Here is a 22,839-nt window from a genome sequence, read left to right on the forward strand (position 1 = left end):
GAAACCACCCCCGCCTCCCTGCTGCGCTTTTAAGTGGAAAGAACAGCCAGAAGCTTTTGGATGGGGAATGGGAGGCAGGCCCTGCCACCTGTGGAGCTGAGGCCAAATACAGCCAGGAGGAGACGGCTGAGAGGACTCAGCTTTCATTGCAGTGTTTTTTGTTCCTCCCCCTTTCCTCCTTTGGCGTCACCCTCGTTATCTCAGGGTTTTTTTTTAACCTGAGGATATGTTTTTATTGGTTTTTAGAGAGAGCGCAAGTGAGGGATGGAGGGAGAGAAAAAAACATCGATGTGAGAAAGAAACATCAATTGGTTGCCTCCCATTCAGGCCCTGACCAGAGATCAAACCCACAAACCAGGTACATGCCGTGACTGGAAATCGAACCTACAAACTTTTTGGTGTACCGGACAATGCACCATCCAACTGAGCCACCTGGCCAGGGCTGTATCCCAGGGTTTAATTGCTCAGCGTCTGGAACCAAGCAATGTATGCTTGGATTTCAACTCTTCCATTTACCAGTTCTGTCACTTGGGATGGGTTCCATTACCACCTTGATCTATATAGCAGAGTGAGAAATTACAAAATTTGATTTAAGTCACAAAGTTTTAGGGTGGTTTGGTGTGCAGTGATAAATAACCTAAACACTTACTTAATAATGCCTTTGAATAGGCATTTATACAGTTTTGCTTCCATTTCTGTAAGAGCCTCATCAGTCTGTTTAAATGTCCTGTTATCATCCATGTTGCTGTGAGTTCTTTCTAAACTATTATTTATCCAATGTTTAAAATCCTTCAAATTCTCTAACCTTATTTAAACAAAAATGTTTTAGCATTCTATAGGTACTGATGTCTGTCATTTTTCCCTTCTTCCCACCATTCCTTTTCACCCCCTGCTCTTATGGAACCCCTTTCCACCATTGAACATTACTATCTTTCCATACCTCTATACCTTTGCCTATGCTACTCCTCCCTAAGACATCCTCTTCCTTCCTCTAGTCTATCAAACACCTCAGGCTGTCACCAAACACCTCAGGGACTACCTCCTCCAGGCTTTTCTTGAAAACCTCTATTCTGCGGCCAAGTTAGATGCCCTTCCTTTTTATGTGCCTTTATCACACTGCTCCTACCAAGAACTGACAAATGTCAGTTCTCCTAAGCTATATAGCTATTACTCATTCTAGAGATATCGGAGAGAAATTAATTCACCGTTTACAATTTATTTGTGAGGGCTCAGTCCTCTGGGGGTAGAAAAGGCATTGCCCCATTAGAAGGCTATTCTAAACTACAGATATTTTGAGGACGAGGACTGATATCTTTATTACTAGCATAGGGCCTAGCTCATGCTCATTCATTAAATAAGAACAAGTGAATAGCTACTAAAAAGGAATTCAAAGAAAAAATACAGAAATAATTTTAAAAGTTCTTAATTTCTGAGAGCAAATGCCTGTTTTCCAAGACTTTGTCTCTGCTACATCTTTACCAATTATGTGTTCCATAGATTTCTGGCACATAGAAAGCACCCAAATATTTATGGACTTGTCTTTCCCTTTCATTGTTTTTTTACTTTTCTAATTGATTTGAAGAGTGGGGGAAAGAGAAAGGAGGGGAAGGGAGGAGAAAGAGAGGAACATCGACTCATTGTTCCACTCATTTATGCATTCATTGGTTGATATCTTGTATGTGCCCTCACCAGGGATGGAACTTGCAACCTCTGGACAAAGCTCCAATCAACTGAGCTTCCTGGCCATGGCTCCCTTTCATTGCTCAAATGTTCTCCATCTTGAGCTGTATCCAAATAGGCTTTGCAGTGTCACTCGGTGGCTAAAAACAGGTTTGGAGACCCAGACCTGAGAACTCCTAGTTTGAATGACCACAGAGATAAAACTGTGAGTCTGTCATATACTTAAAACTCCATTTTACTTTGATGAAACATAACCCTTAACCCATTATATGTTCACTTGAAATGGAGGCAGTGATATGAGACTGAGAAATAAAACCTCCTATCATAGCTTCAAGAAATATGTAAAATATGAATACAGTAAAACTATAAATAGGTATCCAACCAAACTTTTATTGGGGTTTTATTGCAATCTACTTTCAGCAATAAGGGGAAAGGAACCATAAAAAATCCGACCAGATTTTATTCAACAAAGCAGTTTTTCATGAATGCTTAAGGTCAGTGTATATAGTCAGCTCAGCTTCCAGTATCAACTCGAGTACCTCATCGTGGAAATTTAGGCCAGAATGACAACAGTAAGCCATCGCAAAATCCCAAATCATCGAAGATTAAACCACATTGTACATATAAAGTATACTAATACTTTGTAATAAATAAGGATTTAAAAAGTGTTGCTTAGCCCTTGTTGAACTAAATTCGATTATTAGCATATTCTTTAAGTACTCCAGTTAATAAAGGTTTGATTGTACTTCAAGAACTATGACTTTTCCAAAGATAAAAAATATTAGTTCTTGTTATGACAAAAATTAAGCTTAAAAGCACATTCACACTTGTTCTTAAAAGCACGTCTACATCATATATGAGATAACTTCTCGTGCCTGGAGACATGGTTCATATGGCAAAAAGTCATATGCAAAGAACTAGAGAGGGCAATCCTCCCATGTCCACATCCTCCAAAGAGCCACACTCGGCCTCCGTGTAAAAGCTGTATTTTATTGCCATGCTACAAAATGTATGAAGTTGGCACTGATAGAAAAAAACAGAACAAAGGGTGGGGAAGGAGAGCGGGCAAAGGATGTTGTTACATATACAACAAGGTTTTAATCAACAGTGGTCAATTCTGCCAATATGAAAAATGCAAACCAAATTTAAAATGCTGATATGAAACAGCATTCAAATACAATTTATGCATAGTACAGTATCACATCTTTTATTAGAGAAATGTGGAATGTTTATAAAAGAAATTAACCATAGGGGGTAAAATTCATATTTCATATACAATTTGGCAATGGTAGTCCCACTGTTAGACAATTTTTTATAAAAGAAAAATTAAAAATCTAATAAGCTACCTTTATACAAAGTTGCTATATTTATGCCTTTATGTAGGAAAAAAAACATTTATAATGCAAATTAGGACATACAATAATCTTACAGTATTATACAATGTAATGAAAATAAAAACATTAACACAAAATTTGTCCTTTATAAAATGTGTATTTTGCATTTACTAATGCAAATGTGGCACACCGGTGACTACTGTACTATTAATACCAGTCCATCATAGAATTGCAGTTGTAATGATGCTACAAAAGAATTGTGTTGTACCCCCCAAAAATGAGGAAGTAGGAATGGGGAATAGGGATTTAAAGAACAGGAAAGAGAGAGATGGTGCTGGTTTGGGCAGAGTATCATGTGGTATATCATAAAATGGTTGTTAAATGTTTCAAACCAAAACCATTTTCTATACATTCTGGAATTTCGTACCAATGCCTTTATTCAAATTTGGCAAACATCCGGGAAAAGGTAATTAGTACCATTTACCTCACATATCAGAAATATGAATGAGATGCCAATACATCAGTTACTTCTGAATGTTGTCTCCGATGGTATGTCTGTTTCAAGGATATATATGTATATATGTTCATATACATATATATTTACACATACATACTACACATTGCACAGAACACTTGGGCATTATGGGTTAGGAACAGCACAGGAGAAAGTGGGAAGTACTTTTTAGCTTGTTAAAACTTTTACCTTGAGGCAAAAATATGGTGGCACATTATTGGGAAATTATGAAAACATAAGGCCCCTGTCCCATTTTTAATAGAACATTACTGAGGTACATTTTTATATGTTGTGCCACAGATTCCTCTGGGGGGGTTGATAAACACTAGCTTGACTTATAACATTGAACTGTGGGGTCAACATCAATATCTATAAAAACAAAGATTGCTTGGCAAATTTTCGTAAGTCCCAAATGTGATCTGGATATACTGGGAAGTGAAAACCTTTTTGCTGAGTCTTCAAGAGTAAAGTGCATATCTCATCACTCCACAGCAGCAGTAAATAAAAGGAACTATTTGCCAATCTTCCTGGAGGGAGAAAAGGCACCATATTTTCAGTTTTAAAAGAAGATGAAACTGGGAAATAAAACACACTAAGAAAAAACAGAGTCAATACCCATATCAGTTTCCAGCCCTGGTCTGGGATAACAGCTGTTTTGATCTATATGGATAAAAGGGGATTCTGTTTGGGAAAACATATGAGCAATGAGTAGAGTTCCAAAACTGAAAAATGGGATCACATGGTCTATCAACAGAACAGAGTATCTAAAATCAGGTCTGCCTCAGAAAATCTGAAACACATGGCCACAACTGTATCCCAATAAAATATTGCATTCTAAAATGCACCTGCTCATAGGTACATTCTTTCAGGATGGAGCTTAATGCCCACGACTAGACTACTGCAAAGGACGAGGAGTGTTCTACATTACTTTTTATTCAATAGGATCACAGGTGATTTCCAGAGACATCTAGAAATTAACACCAGTTGTATGTGTACATCTTCCTAATACTCATAGTACCTAAAATCAAATTCTTAGCAGACAAATTGGTCCCATTTCTGTGTTTAAAGCATACAGTATTTAAAGCATAAACTGCAGTGATTATATTGGAGTTACCTAAAAAATATAAAAACTAATTAGAATCTGGAAGGAAAAATACAAAGGATTAGAAAAAGAAAATAAAGTATCCAGCCTCCAAAATGAATAAATAGGTCAGCCCTTCTATTTGGAGGTTAATGTTCTGTCTTGACTGCTTATTTCAGATAAAACCATGTGTACTAATTCCATCACAATTCATATTCCACATTACAAAAATCACATAAATTTGGCACGATTAGCAATCTACTCAGAAGAAAACATAAATGCAACAATATATTAAAAATGGAAACTGCACACCTACACCACTGCTCTCTTTTTAGAGAACAGTGAACACTTTAGTAAGCACCAAGTTCACACACACACACACAAAGAAGAAATTCTGCTATGCACATAACCGATGGCACTGAAAATAATAGACACCTTTAATAATTTATTTTCTTTATAAGGTCCCATTCTATTATTTTGCTAATCCATTCACTGTCCTATAATTGGTTATTTATTGAACAGCTATCCGACTGAAACTTTCATGCTAACTTAACCCTAGTCACATCTGGTAGATCCAGATCATAATCTCAAACTTCCTCAAATTTAGAGAAAATGGTAAAATATTTTGCAAGGTTACCTAACCTTCTTTTCACTCTACATTCTCTTGTCTTCTCTAGTGTTTAGGAAACTGGAACATTCTTGATTTTCCAAGAGTTGGACGTATGACCCCTTGTCAGTTTACACAAGCTTCAATTCATTTTAAATCCTAAATTATGACATAATCTCATTGCTACAAGACTTCCACTGTACCGGCTATGCTGGCAATAATCTTAACATTCCACTGAAATCAGGGGTAATCAAAGACCCACCTACGAGTGAAAGGGCGGCAGAGCTGAGGAGCACTACAGTGGGCAAAGTACAACCGCAGCCACGTGACATGAGGGAATCACTGCTAAAGTGCTGGGGAGGGCGCCCACGGAGAAGACGCAGTACCTTTAGGGAACTCTGTATGTTAAAAATAGCTTCCTTTTTGTTTTTTCCCCTCAGCTGCTAAAGAGATCACCTATGGACACAAGTAAAATTTAAAACTGAGAGAACGTTTTTATCAACTTGAAAAGTAAACAGCATATAAATAAATACTGGACAAGGGCAACCCTGTTATAGAATAACAGTAAGTTCCAAATGAACCTTCAAAACCACAACTTGACAAAAATGCCACTACACAATAAACACATAATCCAATTTTAAAACTATATACACACTCAAACACTTTAAATTGGAGAAGATGGGAAGCAACAAAATGAGACATCCCAAACACCAAAGGGAAAAACTGAAGGTAAGTGGCAATCTAATGGCACACGTGCCTCCATAAACAATGTGATCGATAATAATCCATAGGCGAGACTCTTTCAAGAGATCATGGTTCAGATTTTCAAATGTTTTGGGGTAAAGTGACCTGAGACCAACTCTTGAGCCTGTTGTAATTCTGATTCAGACATCTGGGCATGCCCTTCCAATAACATCATGAGATGAATAAACAGAAAATCTTGTCTTCTTCCTGCCTTTCAACACACCAACAGCAACCATATTCACAAACACAGGACTTTCTAGTAAGCTGAAGGCAAAGGAACTGACTGGTAGATAAGGAGTGTGGTACTTCTATTTCCTTTACATATGGTTTGGCTCAAGTAAAAAAGCCTACAATTAATGAAATAAAGGATTCCTCATGTTACATGCTAGATGCCACATACCATGAACAGTGAATCTACAAATATTACTTTCAAAGCCTAGAGTTTATCTGTTAGCAATGTACATTATCAAGAGGCTTTATAAAACGTTTTAAATGCCAACCATGGCTTAGGCATGAATGATATGCCTAAGTCCAGAATATTGATAAAAATCAACCAGCATGTCACTCACTTCAACTCTCATTTTAAATAGGCACTGTGAAAATGGGAGTGCTGCTGTACAGTAATGAGTAGTGTATGATGAAATTAGTGTTTTTTAATGAGTACCTGCTCTACATTAATTCCCTTTAAAGAAGCACATGAAATATTAAAAAAAAAAAGTTTTTATCAGTCTATAAAAGGAGTTAGTGTTTAGAAAAGAAAATGAAGCACTTGCATCTTCATTTTTAAAAAAATTCACAAAGGTGCAAACAATGTAATGCTTTCCAGGCTCACATGGGCAGATCAGTACTATTGTGTCTAGTTTTCCTAGAAGTACCATCATCACGCGGTAGTGCTTTCTGCAAATTTGACATAGCAGCAGTTTTCTCGATGTCTATCACAGCATACAGCTCTGTGCGCCTGGTAGGGGTCTGCGGGAGAGGAGTTGTAGGCGTTTTTGGAGTCTGAGGGTTGTCGGAGTCACTGCCACCTTCCAAGTCAACCTGTATGTAATTGAGCTGCCTGTGTTCTAAACTTGGGCGTCTGATATCAAAGTTAAAGACTGTCGGTATACAGTCCCGACGCCTTGAATATTCTATTTTGTGAGCACTTGCTGGCACTGTTACATTCTCTGTATTTACATAGTTATGCATTGGATCTAGATTATTATGGTAGCCATTTAGAGATGGGGTCTTTGGTCCTAAATTGTCATCTTCATCCCTACTTAGCTTGCGGGCTTCCCAAACAGGAGGCAAAGATGGTAAATTTTCATAGTTTAATAATGCAGTTCTTCTCTGAGCTGAGTTGTTGATATTCTGGGTATCTGAGGTACTGGTGGATGTCAGACGACCTCTCCTGACCCCTGAGGCACTAGGGATGGATAACCCATTTATATTTTCATACACCAGTTTGTTAACAGAGGGTGCATCTCTTCGTTCGTCACTGTCATATCCAGTGTCCCATTCTGTGTTATTTGCACCACCTCCACTGACTTGATCTCTTCCAATTTTCTCCAGTTTCTCTTTTTCCATTAATTGCTTTTGAACAGGAGTTGGTCCTAAGACAAATCTGACTACTTCAGGTTCCAGAAGAACCTGAGGGTCCCTGTCCTCAATACTACTGGGTTCTTCTTTCGGAGTGTTGCTTTCAGCACTAGAAATCCTTGCCTCCAATGGGACATGCACACTTGCGCAATTTTTCCGCTCTTCTTGCACACCTGTAGTGTTGACATAGGTATGTACCTAAAACAAAAGAGTAAAGCGAATCAGTAACTTGCTTAAAAAATGGAAAACAAAAAAGCCTGACCACATCTGTTAATTTTATTGATTAGCTTTCTAAGTATACTCTTGCTTTGAAGCTTTTGCACCTGCTTTTTTACTAATAAAAAGATTTGGATGAGGGAAGGTATAAAAATGTAGCTTTTTGATAAAAGAATAACTACTCTGCCCTGACCAGTGTGGCTCAGTTGGTTGGGAATCATCCCACAAAGCAAAAGGTTGCCGGTTCAATTCCCAGTTAGGGCACATGCCTGGGTCAGGGAGCATATGAGAGGCAAAAGATCAATGTTTCTCTTTTACATCAATCTTTCTCTCCCTCCCTTCCCCTCACTCTAAAAATAAAAAAATAAAATCTTTAAAAAAAATTTTTTTAAAAAGAAAACCTACTCTAACACGTAACATTATACTTGATAGTGAAACATGAAAAGCATTTTGTTAAAAAAAATCAGGAACAGATAGGAATTATAATTTTGGTGGTGTTCTAGAAATGCTCATGAATTCATTAAGGCATGACTCAGAAATAAATAAATAAATAAATATTTAAAAGGATACAGATTTATCATTATTTACTGATGGTTTGACTATATAAAGAAATAAGCCCACTAGATTTAATAAGAATTCTGTAAAATTCACAGATATAAAATAAATATTACCTACTAAGAAATAATCACTAAAATGATCATGAAAAGTTCAACAGTGTTTTGGGCGACAATACAAAAAGCATTTAGAGGTCTACCCATAAAATATGAAAAACTCAAAAATAAAATGCAAAATTGAGAGAAATGTAATCACAGTAAATAATAAAAAACTCAGGTACTATGTAAAGAATACAAAGAAAGAATTTTAAAACAACAAAAATGTCTTAATGATAACGACCATGGGGTTTACGATAGATAAGTACGCAGCTAATTAATGCATAGACAACGTTTAACCAGATCCTTCGTTCCTCAAATGAAGACAGAACAGTCAGGAATATTACATAACTCTATAAAACACCAACGACAGAATCTACCTTCCTGCTAGTAGTCCACCAGTTATACACTATAAGATAAGCAGTTCCATAAATTCTGAATTGACTGAAGTTATTACAGTGGGGACTGGCCACTACTCGTGGCTGTCTTTACCTACAGACACTCCTCTCCCGAACCCACAAAGTACTGTGATGCTAAGTTCCCCTCAGCACCCGTACAGATTTCAGCATAGATCAGTAAATATACACTATTTCCCCTGATTCTTCACTACGAAAGTCACACAGGAAGAGTGAAAGCTAAATGCAAGCTGCAATCTGCAACTCCACACTTCTCCACACAAGCCATCATCCCGTCAGACAGTGCAGCACATGCTCACCTGTTCCTCAGCCACGAGCAAAGGGTGGGTAGATTCTTCACCTACTGAAGGCAGGCGTGCACTTCCCACAGAAGGGTGTCTGCTTGACGGGTGGGATGAAGCATCTCCAAATGAGGGATATCGGGGATATCCATTAGGTAAGTTCTGAGCAGCAAACCCTGGAGCTGAGTTTTTGTTTGGTTATTGGTTGAAGAAGAAAAGCAGGAGACAGAGGCAGGGGAGAGAGAATGAAAACAAGTAAGAATGCAAGCTGCACTGACAGGATTAAGGGAGGTGTTTCTGGGAAGACGGCAGACACCCGAGCACAAAGTGCACACCCTCCACGCCAGCTTTCCATTCACACTTTAGGTAACGTGAAACATTTAATGTTACCGTATTTAAAATATTAAACATGTTTATAATCATAGCTAACAGCTTTTAAAAACTGACAACCATTACACTTAGGTTAGCCAATGGTGACTGCTAACATTTTATAGATTAAATATCCAGAGTCTATGATTTATAAAATACAAGAAGGAAAACGGATACTTACTTGTAGGTGTTCGAGGTGTTCTGGGGACTTCCAATTCTGTCTGATGATTATTCCTTTCAACAACTGGCTCTTCCACCACATTTATACTATTATTTTGCATAATCTCTTGCAACATGTTAAATAATTCTTCTGCACGGGCACACTTAAAGGCAAAGATTCCTATAAATATAAACCAGAAGGGAACAACGGTTACATCTTTTAAAACGATACAGGAGCGCCTGTCAAAGAAGAAAATTGTAAAATAAGCATTCTGTGTACCAAAAGCAAGAAAGGTATTTTAAATACATACCTGATAAATTAATTGTATTCCCTGTTTCAAAACATAAATCCAAAAGAAAGTTCACAGAACAGTTTTCATACGTCTAAGGGAGATGGCTCAAAATCAGGCAGACAAAAACAAGATTCGCACTTACTTCAATCTGCTTTTAACAGCAGGGGGAGCCCAACTCACCAGTACTAAGGTGACCCTGTACCATTTGACAGGCCCGGCTCTGTCACGGTGTTTAATTATTATAATAATTCTGTAAGGCAGCGATTATCATTCACCTCTGATGGAGAAAAAATTTCATGCTTGACAGAGGTAACTTGCCCAAGGCCTTTCAAATTGTAGGTAGCAAAATAATCAAACTACGTACTGTTTGACTCCAAAATTTAGGGTCTTTTCCCAGCAAGTTATAAGAGTAAAAGCACATAGTCAATTTACTGGGACTAATCATTTACTGAAAATGTTAAAGCTGATATGCATCAAAATTCTATACATAGAGAATGTGCTTAAGAAATGCTTGCTAAACGAATACATAGTTTACCGTATCTCTTAAGGCATTTATATATCTCTTCTTAAGGCCCTTATGGCATCTTAAGGTAATTTTTTTTCTATCAGGAGAAAGTAAAATATTAAACATTCTATATAGAAAAACAGAAAGAATAGTATTTCAAATGTGACACAGTTTGTAGAAAAAATTAAAGGCTCTACCAACCTTGTCCAGTTTGACACCGTCGACCACTTTCAAAAGAAAAGAGATTTGAGTCATAGCCGTAGCGTCGCAGGCAGAGGTAGTGCCATTTTACTGAGTCACGTTTGCGAGTGTATAAAATCAGTTCTGTGTCTGTAAGTTCCATTATGCCAGAACCTAACTCATTCCCATCATCATCCACATTAATGACCTAAAAAAACAAAGTTTAATTAGTGCTAGCGTAACAGTTCAACTCGACAGTCATACTCATATTTCACCAATTGCTGACTGATTCAGTTACTTGCTCCTTTATTAGTTCATTCGTCAACCCGTGTATGTGTAGTACTATGTAGCAATATAACACACAGTTCATATTAGCAAGGAATTCACATTCCCGCTGGGGAGATAAGTTCATGTTAAGATAAGGCCTTGTATTACTGAGTTCCAGAAAATGGCCAGAGACCATGAAGAATAGATACCACTTAGGGAGAACTAACTCACTATACCACTGTAACCGGGCAAAGTGTTTCACATGTATTTTCCCCATTTAATCCTCATAACACTCCTAAACTAGGCAATACTGTTTGCTCCATCCTACAAAAATGAAAACAAAGACTTAGTGATAATGTAACCTGTCGAAAGTCACAAAGCTCTGAAGCAACAAGGTTGTAATCGACACCTCAGTTTGCATGATCCAGAGGTTATGATTCAGAGCAGACTGAGCAAGACTACCAGAGACAAAGTAGCTGTGGGTGAGTAAGGAGTGGAGCGGTTAGCCTCCGGGTAACAGAACACCACAAGTTTCAGAATGATGAAAGAGGAAGATTAATTTGATGTCAACTGCAGGATGGATCGCAGTGGTGACTCAAGGTAGAGTCCAGTTAAGAAATTATCCAGGCATGAGCCAATGACTAGAGGTGGAATCAATGACTAAAGAGGAACACATAAAATGGCATTTTAAACAAAGTGATACCAGAACAGTGTGGCTAACTGAATACAGAGGACCAAAGGGAAAGTAAAAGAATATTCCACATTGTCAGTAAGAAAATGTCATCATCATTTGTTAAAATAAGAAAAGCCATAATGAATAAAAAGGGAAGTAAAAGGGTCTGGGGGTACAAGTGAAAAGATATATTAAGTGAAGTAAAAGAAGGTCCGAGTGGGCAGTAAGAGTAATTCAAGCAGCTGTACTGACCTTAAACTTGTTCCGATGGTTATCTGGGACAGTGTCTTTACCTGGACAGCTACAACAGCTACCCATGGCTTCTTTCAGAAGACCATGTGAGCACTACATGAAAGATAATTTAGAAAAAATTATAAGACATAGGATATAAAAATCGTAACATAAAAAAGGTTTTAGACATCATCTAACACAAACTCTGCATTATTTTGATGAGGAAAATTAAGCCCAAGAAAGTATATGGCTGGAGATAGATTCCATGCAACTAACTCGTGAATTTTGCTCAGAGACAATGACGATAATTTTCTGAGGCAGATGTCACAGAAATCTCAGATTTCCAGTTTAATTTGCAAAGGTCTGCTTATTTTAAAATTATCTTTAAAAGCAAGCCAATTTAAGGTCTCATATGTAGTACTATTTAAATAAAGTCATTCATGGAATTAACCTCTTATGGCTTATCAGGAATTTCATGTCTGTCTTTTAATTTCCATAGGGATGCTAGACTTCTGGCTTGACAGGTTTCTTTATCCTCATTGTAGTATCTTTTATGTAGTCCACCCGGGAAGAGAGTTCATTGGTAAATAAGACACAAAGACAAACTCAGAATAGTTCACTAAGAGAGAAAAACAATTCAAAATTCAAGCAATATCTTAAAAGAAAATACTGGCAAAACTTAGTGTATCTATCTAACCTTACTTCCCCACAGGTTACAAGTGACATTAAGTTCTCAAGAACACACCAAATGAACAAAGGAAAAATTAAAGATGTCACTTACTTACAAACCAGGGAAAGAGAATGAATGTGACAATATTTGAAAAGGGGTGAAGCACAAGAAGCTTCTAAACATTAAAAGCATAAACCTGATTAAAAGTTGATTAAAATTCTGTAGTGGTTCTTCACTATATTCAGGGAAAAATTCAAAGCTTGTCAGTTTGTCACGAGGCCCCTCCCAGTCTGGTCCCTGTCTACAGGTCTGAACTCTTCCTTCTCCCTGCTCCAAGCCCTACCAGGGCACATTCAGCAGTTTCCCCAGAGCACCTCATTCTCTCACACCCTTCCATACTGCCCCGCTTCTGCTTCTTTCCTTTCCCAAGATTCAACCCAAGTGTGACCAGGAAGCCTTCTCTGACTGCAACCAACTGGGCGGCTTATACTTCTTATGTAACAGCACCCGGGGCTTCCCGTATCACAGCGTCTTTCACACTGGCTACTTTAGCAGAAACTGTGGCACACTGTCTGTTACTTATCTCCTTCCCTCCATTATGGGCTCCTTTCCAGCAGGCATGAACCTTATTCATTTTTGCACTGCCCACGCTGAACACAACACCCAGCACACAGTAGGTACTCTAAGTCTCTTGTAAGCTGAATACACTGTAGTAAACAAAGGTAAAGAATGGCTGACAGGTACAAATATTAAGATGAAAAAGTATACTAGTATGTACCAAAAAAAGTGAAAAATAACATAGTAAAATAAATTAAGACTCATTTTAGTATTTTGCTCTAATATGCCACCTAAATATCATGGCACAGAGATGATTAAGTCATTAAGTCATGACTGAAGAATCATGAGTCTAAAGGGAAAGATATGTGAACAGGTAATACATTATGAAAAACCTTATATTAGAATATGAGGAAAGTTCTATGGGTACAGAAAATGGAGTGACTAACTCTGTGGGTTAGGCAGGGCAAGGAAGCACCATTTAAGCTAGTACTTAAAAAGGTGAGCAGAAACAGTGTACTGGGCAAAAAATAGAAATAAGTACTTGAGATGGATAAAAGAGAATGTGCAAAGACAAAGGTCATGAAAGGCTGGGTGCACTGCATTCAGGAGAAAGTAAGGCGCCCAGGACAACCAGAGTTGAGGGTAGGCTGCAACACAAGCAGGCGCCAAACCAGAAAGCATCCTAAACAAGGGAGGGGAATGGGACACCAACCAACGTGAAGCTGGCCTGCGTCCAGTGTCCTCACAGTCAAATGGACGTGACTCTATCATGGTATTTACTTATTCCACTATAGTATTTATGTCTTACGTCCCACTTCACTGTGGTATTCCTGAAGATAAGGGCCTCGTCTGCCTAATTCTCTAGGGCACTAAGTGTACTGCTTGCATAGCACATAGTCCATAATGTTTAGTTTTTCAAAATTAATAAATGTTTAATGAATTATAGGATGAGAAAGAGACAGAAAGTATTTTTTAAAACTTTTTATTTATTTTTAGAGAGAAGGGAAGAGAGGGAGAGAAACCCTGATGTGCAAGAGAGAGATTGGTTGCCTTTCACATGCCCCCAAATAGGGACCTGGCCCTCAACCCAGGCATGTGCTCTGACCAGGAATCGAACCACCGAACTTGCAGTTCACAGGCCAGCACTCAATCCACTGAGTCACACCATCCAGGGCTAAAACTTTGTAAAGCACAAGGATTATTGATAAGAACAAACAAGCAAACGAAGTTCTTGAAATTACATGTTTATCTTCCCCACTGACCTCCTCGTGAATATAAAGAGCTAAAAGATTATTACAGTGCAGCTTTGGCATCAAAAGATGGGACTTCAAAGGTATATTTTAAAACTATTTCAAAAGGAGTAGAAAAATCATTCTTCCACTTGCCATCTTCACAGGCACCTAAGGCAGCCTGTCCGTGTAGGCAGGGGTATTTGAGTGGTGGTGCAGCCTACCTGGGGTTCTATGGACATTGGGTATTTCAGCACAACCGTAATTAATGACAGCCTACCATGTGATACAAAAGCCTTGTAGGACTTCATTGTAAATATATCCCTCTGCAGCATATATTTAAGTCAAAGTTTAGCTCAGAAGAATGGAAACCAGTTAGAGACTACTTTAAGAAAGAAATATGCTAGAGACCTAAAACCAGAACAGCAACAGTGGGGATAGAAATAAAAAGATGAATTTAAGAAACATTTACAAAGACAAGGCAGCGACACTGAGTGGCTGGCTAGGTACAAGAGAAGGCAGAGGCAGTTGCCAGGGTAGCAGGTAAAGGGTGCTGGCTCCATGGCCTGAGAGGAAAAGCTGGTGTCTTCAAGTTGAAGTAATGGTGATTAATTTGGTTTTAGACACACTAAACTGAGATTCTAGAGAACAATAAGATGGAGACATGCAATAGAGAATTAAGTACAGGAGTATGAGTTGAAGGAGGTAAAATATTGGAATGCGTGTGATATTTAAAGCTACAAGACAGCCCTGGCTAGTGTGGCTCCGTGGAACGCCAGCGTAGGAACCAAAGGGTCGCTGCTTTAATTCCCAGTCAGGGCACATGCCTGGGTTGCTGGCCAGGTCCCCAGGAGGGGGTGCGTGAGAGGCAACCACACACTGATGTTTCTCTCCCTCTTGTTCTCCCTCCCTTCCCCTCTCTTTAAAAATAAATAAATAAATAAAATCTTTTTTAAAAAAAGATACAAAACAGAAGACCCTGCTCAAGGACATTATAAAAAGTGGTCGGAGGTTGAAATCCTGAGGAATATAAATACATAAGCACTGAAGTAGAGAGAAGCAAGTGAAGAAAAATAAAAAGATCAGAACAGTACAAGTTAAGAAAAAACTGTCAGGGGAGAGAGTTCCATCCTTAGAGCAGCAGAGGCAGAAGCCAAACTGCAGGGAGCAGATGAAAGGTAAGGAAGTAGCCCCCCGAGAATGGAAACTCCTCTTTCAAGAACAAGCTAAGGAAGTGAAGAGTACAGAGCTAGGGTAAGGACAGACAGGTTTCAAAAGAAAATATGCCTGAGTTATTTACTGTTTTAAGATGGCATTTATGCAGGTTTGTAATCAGTAGGTCAGGAAAGGTTTTAAAATACAGGAAAAAAAAAAAAAGAGAGAGAGAGAGAAACGGAACAAAGCATGGACTGAGACGGAGGGAAAGACGAAAATAAAGAAGATGAGTTCCAGGGTCCAGACTGAGACATTGGATCAGAGGAGAAACGCCTCATCCTCTGAGAGGAAAGGGGAGAAAATAAGGATGTGTGGAACACAGTGGAGAAGCCAAAGAAGATCTACACCTATCATCCTAAATTTCCTGTGTAAAACAGAGAGCAAGCGTGCAGAATGAAGAGAATGAAAGGATTATTCACTGAGGAGCTGACCACGACAGACTGCAGGATTATTAAGTAGGCTGTGCTGAGAGCTCAGAGAGGCTGCAAAGCTATGCTGTTTGTCTAGCTGTGCTCAGCAGTCCAGAAGGTAGAAAGTTCAATGACCCCAGATCAGAGGGTAAGAGGACAAGAAAATTAAAGGATATGGACCATACCCGGGGGCAGGGTGTTGGAGAGAATTCCTGAAGTGATGGATCATCAGGTCTGGTCAGGAAAGAAATAAAGAAGAAGGCTGACACAATGGGAGAAAATGCAGGCAAAAAGGAACAGGAGGCTTCAGTGGGGTTGAAGAACAAGCTTAATATGAGTGAGAAACTAAATTAGCTGGAACAACAGGCACTTGTGATCAATTTTCAACATAAAAGAGGACTTTTTTTAAATGTGGAGTTTTAATCCATATCTCTGGCTCCTCTTCCTGATCCACCAACTCCTAGGCAAGGAGAAAGGCAAGATACTAGATATTCTTAACTTATGACCGCCAGACTAATATTTGGGGACCACATGTGAGTTATGTAACAAGACCTAATAATATGCACTAACACTGTAAACACTCGATGAGAACACATGTGACCTCATCGTCTCACAGTGCCAAGTTCATAATTCAGCAAAAACACACACAGACTTACGATGTTCCCTTAGGAAAGCAACTGAAGAAATTAACTAGGGTACATTCAAGAACAAAAGGTAGCTACTGTTGGGGAGGATCAATATTGCAACGGTTTGTTGAATATTTTAAATTAGTGAACACTGTCTTAGTTTAATTAAAGCCTTTTGTCCTTATCCTTTGGGGGTGGGAGGTGACAGCAAATCAGCACGCAAAATGATTGCATTCAAGAAAACATTATTAAGAAAGAGACTGACATTAATATAGTCTTAGTAGGAAATTTTAACCCCCACTTACATCAATGGATAGATTTTCCAGACAAAAAAATCAACAAAAAAACAGCAACCTTCAACAACACACTAGACCAGATGTATTTATTTGATAATTTTTGAGCATTTCACCCCAAAGCAGCAAGACATATATTCTTTTCAGGTGCACACAGAACACTTTCTAAAATAGACCACATCTTAGGACACAAAACATGTCTCAAGAAAGAAGATGGAAATCATATCAAGCATTTTCTCCAACCACAATAGCATAAAACTCACAATCAATTACAAGAAAAAAAACTGATAAACACACCAACACATGGTGGTGAAATAACATGTCATTAAACAATGAATGGGCTAAAAATGAGAGTGAGGAAGAAATCGAGTTACCCTGAGACAAATGAAAATAAACACACAACTACCCAAATTCTATGGGACATAGAAAAAGCAGTCCTAAGAGAGAAATTCATAGCAATACAGGACTGCCTCAAGAAGCAAGAAAAATCTAAATAAACATTCTAACCGTATACCTAAAAGAACTAGAAAAAGGACAAAAAAGCCCAAAATGAGTAGAAGGAAGAAAGTAATGAAGATCAGAGTGGAAATAAAATAGAGACTAAAAAACAGTACAAAAGATCAATGAAACCAAGAGCAGGTTCTTTGAAAAGGTAAAAAAGATTGATATACCTTTAACCAGACTCACCAAAAAAAAAGAGAGAGGACCCAAATGAATAAAATCAGAAATGAAAGAAGTACCAATTGAAACCACAGGAACACACAGGAATGTAAGAAAATATTACAAGCTAATTGGACAACCTGGAAAAAATAGAAAAACTCCTAAAAATATACAATCTTTCAAAACTGAATCAAGAAAAATCAGAAAATCGGAAAACAGCAATTACAACTAATGATATCAAAGCAGTAATCAAAAAACTCCCAGCAAACACAAGTCCCGGACCCGGATGCCTTCACAGGGGAATTTTACCAAATACTAAAAAAAACTAACACCATTCATTCTCAAACTATTCCAAGAATTTCAAGAGGAGGAAAGACGCCCAAGCTCGTTTTGTGAGTCCTGCCCTATCCTACTTCCAAAACCAGATAAAGACCTTACAAAGAAAGAAAATCATAGGCCAATATCCCTGATGAATATAGATGCAAATATCCTCAATAAAGTATTAGCAAACCTACTCCAGCAATACACAAAAAAGATCACATGCCATGATAGGAATGGGATTTCTTCCTGGGATATAAAGTTGGTATAAAATCTGCCAATCAATTAATGTGATACACCATATAAGCAAAATAAAGGATGAAAATCACATGTCCATATCAACAGATGCTGAAAAAGCATTTGAAAAAATCCAGTACTGATTGATGACAAAAGCTCTCTTCAAAGGGGGAGTAGAGAGAACATACGTCAGTGTAATAAAGGCCATATAAAACACACAGCCAACATCATACTCAATGGGGATAAACTAAAAGCATTTCCGTTAAGGTAGAAAACAAGACAAGGATGTCTGCTTTCACCACTCTTACTGAACACAGCACTGGAAGTCCCTGTCACAGCAATTAGACAAGAAGAAATAAATGACATCCAAGTTGGAAAGGAAGAACTGTCATTATTGGCAGATGACATGGTATTGTATACACAGAGCCCTAAAGACTCCACCAAACTACTAGAACTGATAAATGAATTCAAAAAAGTAGGATATAAAATTAATATTCAGAATTTGGTTGCATTTTTATACACCAATAATAAACTATTAGAAAGGGAAACTAAAAAGAAATTCCATTTACATTGTATCAATAGTAAATAAAATACCTAGGAATAAATTTCCTTACCTAGGAAAGACCTGTATTTAAAAAATTATAAGACACTGAAGGAAGAATCTAAAGACAGAAATAAATGGAAGCATATACCATGTTCTTGCATAGGAAGGATTAACATCATTAAAATGTCCATACCATCCAAAACAATCTATATACATTGAACACAATTCCTCAAAATAACAATGGCCTATTTCATAGAATTAGGACCAATAATTTGGAAATTTATCTAGAACCACAAAAAAAAAGACCCCAAAAAGCCTCTGCAATATTGAGAAAGAAGAACAAAGCTGAAGGTATCATACTACCTGATATCAAACTACACAAGGCCATAGTAATCAAAACAGCAAGGTATTGGCATAAAAAACAGACATACAGATCAATGGAACACAACAGAAAGTCCAGAAATAGCCCAGACTGGAGTGGCTCAGTTCGCTGGGTGTCATCCTGCAAACTGATGGGTCACAGGTTCAATTCCTGGTCAGGGCACATGCCTAGGTTGCAGGTTCAATTCCCGGTCCAGGTACAAGAGGCAACTGATTGATGTTTCTCTCCCTCTCCTTCTCTCTCCCTTTCCCTCTCTTTAAAAATGCATAAATAAAATCTTAAAAAAAAAAAAGAAAGCCCAGAAATAAACCCACAACTATGTATTTGACAAAGGAAGGAAAAACATACAATGGGGTAAAGACAGTCTATTCAATAAAAGGTGCTGAGTAATTGGACAGATATGTGAAAAAAATGAAACTACACCACCCTCTTCTGCCACATACAAAAATAAACTCAAAATGGATTAAAAACTTAAATGTAAGACTCGAAACCATAAATTTTCTAGAAGAAAACACAGGCAGTAAAATCTCAAACACTTCCCTTAGCAATATTTTTTCCAATATATCTCCTTGGGCAAGGGAAACAAAAGAAAAAAATAAATGGGACTACATCAAACTAGTTTTTGCCCAGCAAAGTAAACTATCAACAAAACAAAAAGACAACCCATTAAATTGGAGAACTTCATACATCTGATTAAGGGGCTATATTCAAAATTTATATCCAAAACAATACCATGTTTTCTTTGTTTGATAACTTACTCATACTACTCAACAACAAAAAAAATCAAACAATCCAGTTAAAAAAATGGGCAAAGGACTGAAGAGATATGTCTACAGAGAGGACATACAGATGGCCAATAGACATATGAAAAGATGCTCAATGTCACTAACTGTCAGAGAAATACATATTAAAACCACAATGAGATGTCACCTCATACCTGTCAGAATGGCTATCATCAGAAAAGAAAAGAAAAAAACAAAGAATGGTTATCATGAATAAATGAACAAACAACAGGTGCTGACGAGGATGTGTAGAAAAGGGAACCCTTGTGCCCTGGAAATGCAGACTAGCACAGCCATTAAGGAAAAGAGTATAGAGTTTCCTCGAAAAAATTAAAAATGGAACTGCCTTATGACCCAGTGATTCCACTTCTGGGGTTTTATCCAAACCCCAGAACCTACCTAAGTATGCACCCCAATGTTCACTGCAGCATTATTTATGACAGCCAAGATATGTAAGCAACTCAAGTGTCCATCAACAGACAAGTCAATAAAAAAAGCTGCGGTACATATACACAATGAAATATTAGCCATAAAAAAGAATGAAATCTTACCATTTGTAACAGCAAGGATAGACCTAGAAGGTATTATGCTCAGTGAAATAAGTCAATCAGAGAAAGACAAATACCATATGGTTTCACTTATATATGGAATCTAAAGACTAAAATAAACAAACAAAATTGAAACACACTCATAGACACGGAGTGGACTGGTGGTTGCCAGAGGGGGGGCGGGGGGGCCGGGAGGCTGAGTGAAAGAAGTGAAGGAGTGAAGAAGCACAAATTGGTCGTTACAAAACAGTCATGGGGATGTGAAGTACAGCATCGGAAATACAGTAGATAATATTCTAATAACTATGTATAGTGCCAGTTGGGTACTGGAAATATTAGGAAGAACGCTTTATAAAGTCTACGATTGTCTAACCACTATGCTGTACACCTGAAACTAATATAAAATAATACTGAATGTGAACTGTAATTGAAAAATTAAAATTAAAGAAGAAAACATTATGGGGAGAAAATGCAGACAACTGCAATTGAATAAAAATTTTAAAAAAAGAAGAAAACATTATCAAAATCTCTTGTTTAAAAAATATAATCTGTGGACTTCATGATTTTTTTGAAGATAAAATTCAACTTACCTAGATCTGGCCATTAATATTCGTAGCCTCTGCTGCAGCATCAGGAGTTTAATCATACTTCAAAATACCATGTTTTCTTTGTTTGATGACTTAACCTAAAAAAGAAATTATGAGAATGTCTTATTTCTTTTAAAATAATAATTGTCCTTATGAGACTTCTAGCAGCACTGCTAGTTGAAATTATCTATTTAAACTCCAATGTCTAAAATTTGATTAAAAATTATTTAATATAGAAGATATATTGTAAAAAGTAATGTGATGTGTAGATGTTATCATTAACACGGCCTTTTCAAAAGAAAGAGTGAAAATGCAATAGTGAGTTCTATGGTGTTTGGATATCAGGACTTTTAGAAGCCAGTGACTATGGTTTCTCCTCTATAGCTATGATTTCCCTATATTCTCCTCAGCCGTAAAATGAGAAGTTAGACTAAATCACCCAAGATTCCTTTCCAGCTCTAAGGAAGCTGTTTTAGCCAGTGTCAGGCTAAATTTCCACCTTCAGTCACTTTTCTTAAACCTCACCATCAGCCCCTCAAAGAGCTGTCTCTCTTTAGAATCCCCCCTGTGTATCTTCCTATTCTACAAGATCCCCCAGAGCCAAATCAGGAGTCAGTCATCACCGAACAGTCCATATGAACGAACATGCCATAGACTCACAGGGCAATCTATTTGTAAATTATAGCAATCTGGTACAATCTAAAGTTTCAAGAGATTTCAATATACTTTTGAAAATTTTCTGGCCCATTTATTCACATTTTACAGCACAGAAAAAAATTAAACTCTCTCAAAAACAGGCACTAAAATTTACTGCTACATTACATGAGGCATTATGTTAGAGGTTTTGTGAACAGTCTCACTTTAATCTACATAGTAATTAAAGTTAACAAGTATGATCAATATCCAAAATGAACATTTCCAAAACCATGAGACCATACTCAATCAAATATCTCAATTCTGGATTTCAAACCTGTATATAAAATCAGCAGCTCAGCAGATGTTCACTCATTCCCGTCATAAGGTGCTGCCAAACCCCACATTAGGGTGGGCAGCAACCCGTGCCTCTTCCTTAGCACACCCTTTCCCCCAGAAACTAAACAAACATTGTGCTTTGTCTCAGGCTTGTAAAATTGTCCAGTTCATTCTACCATAACCCACTGCTTTTATATGAATACATATTCCACTTGGCCATCTCTCTAAGTTTAGCCAATCAACTCAGAAAATCTCTCTTCCTCTCTTTATTCACTTCACTTAGAAGCATCCCATAACGTCCATTCTGAAACGAGTTTAATCATAGTCAATAGAATTAAAGAGATGACAGCAATCTGTCTATACCACTCTATCAAGTAAAAGTCCTAATTCTTGAAATGAAACATATTAAAGAATCACTGTACCAACCTATAAGCCCTTGGAAATATTAAAAAGCCTCCACTAGAATCTCTGCAAACTTTTTATTCTGTCCCACCATCAGGCCTCTTTTTATTCCTTTGTCCATTTTTTTTTATTGTAGTATAATTAATGCACACAACATAAAATTTGCCATCTTCCCACTTTTAAGTATACATGTCAGTACTGTAAATATATTCAGTATTGTGCAACCAACATCCACAACTACTTCATCTTGCAAAACTGAAACTCTACCCATTAAACAACTCACTTCCCCTCTCCCCAAATCCTGGCAACCACCATTCTACTTTCTGTTTGTATACGTCTGACTGCTCTAGGTACCTCATATGAGTGAGCTCATACAATATTTATCTTTTTGTGCTTGCTTAATTTAACTTAGCTTAATGTCCTTAGAGTTCATTTATGTTGTAGCACATGTCAGAATTTTTCCCTTTCGAGGCTGAATTATATTTCCTTGTATGTATATACCAAATTTTGCCTATCTATTCATCTGTTGGACACTCATCCATCTTTTGGCTACTGTGAATAATGCTACAAACATAGACAAAGTATGTCTTGGAGATCCTGTTTTCAATTCTTTTGGGTATAGATT

At 37.5% G+C, this 22,839-nt stretch overlaps 1 protein-coding gene across 5 annotated transcripts in view; it reads right to left on the reverse strand.

Annotated features, from left to right (window-relative positions):
- Positions 1-2,050: 2,050 nt before the first annotated feature.
- Positions 2,051-22,839, reverse strand: part of FRS2 (fibroblast growth factor receptor substrate 2) — a 106,425-nt gene continuing 85,636 nt past the window's right edge. For all 5 annotated transcript variants that reach the window (XM_045184610.3, XM_024576463.4, XM_024576461.4 and 2 more), the window contains 6 exons: positions 20,844-20,938; positions 11,803-11,895; positions 10,632-10,818; positions 9,655-9,813; positions 9,123-9,286; positions 2,051-7,739 (listed from right to left, as the gene is read on the reverse strand). In XM_045184610.3, the coding sequence (XP_045040545.1) occupies positions 6,789-7,739; positions 9,123-9,286; positions 9,655-9,813; positions 10,632-10,818; positions 11,803-11,868 (1,527 nt within the window). In that variant the 5' untranslated portion in view covers positions 11,869-11,895; positions 20,844-20,938 and the 3' untranslated portion in view covers positions 2,051-6,788. The remainder of the gene's footprint in view (positions 7,740-9,122; positions 9,287-9,654; positions 9,814-10,631; positions 10,819-11,802; positions 11,896-20,843; positions 20,939-22,839) is intronic.

Source organism: Desmodus rotundus, chromosome 3, assembly GCF_022682495.2.
Source record: "Desmodus rotundus isolate HL8 chromosome 3, HLdesRot8A.1, whole genome shotgun sequence".
NCBI classification, from domain to species: Eukaryota; Metazoa; Chordata; class Mammalia; order Chiroptera; family Phyllostomidae; genus Desmodus; species Desmodus rotundus.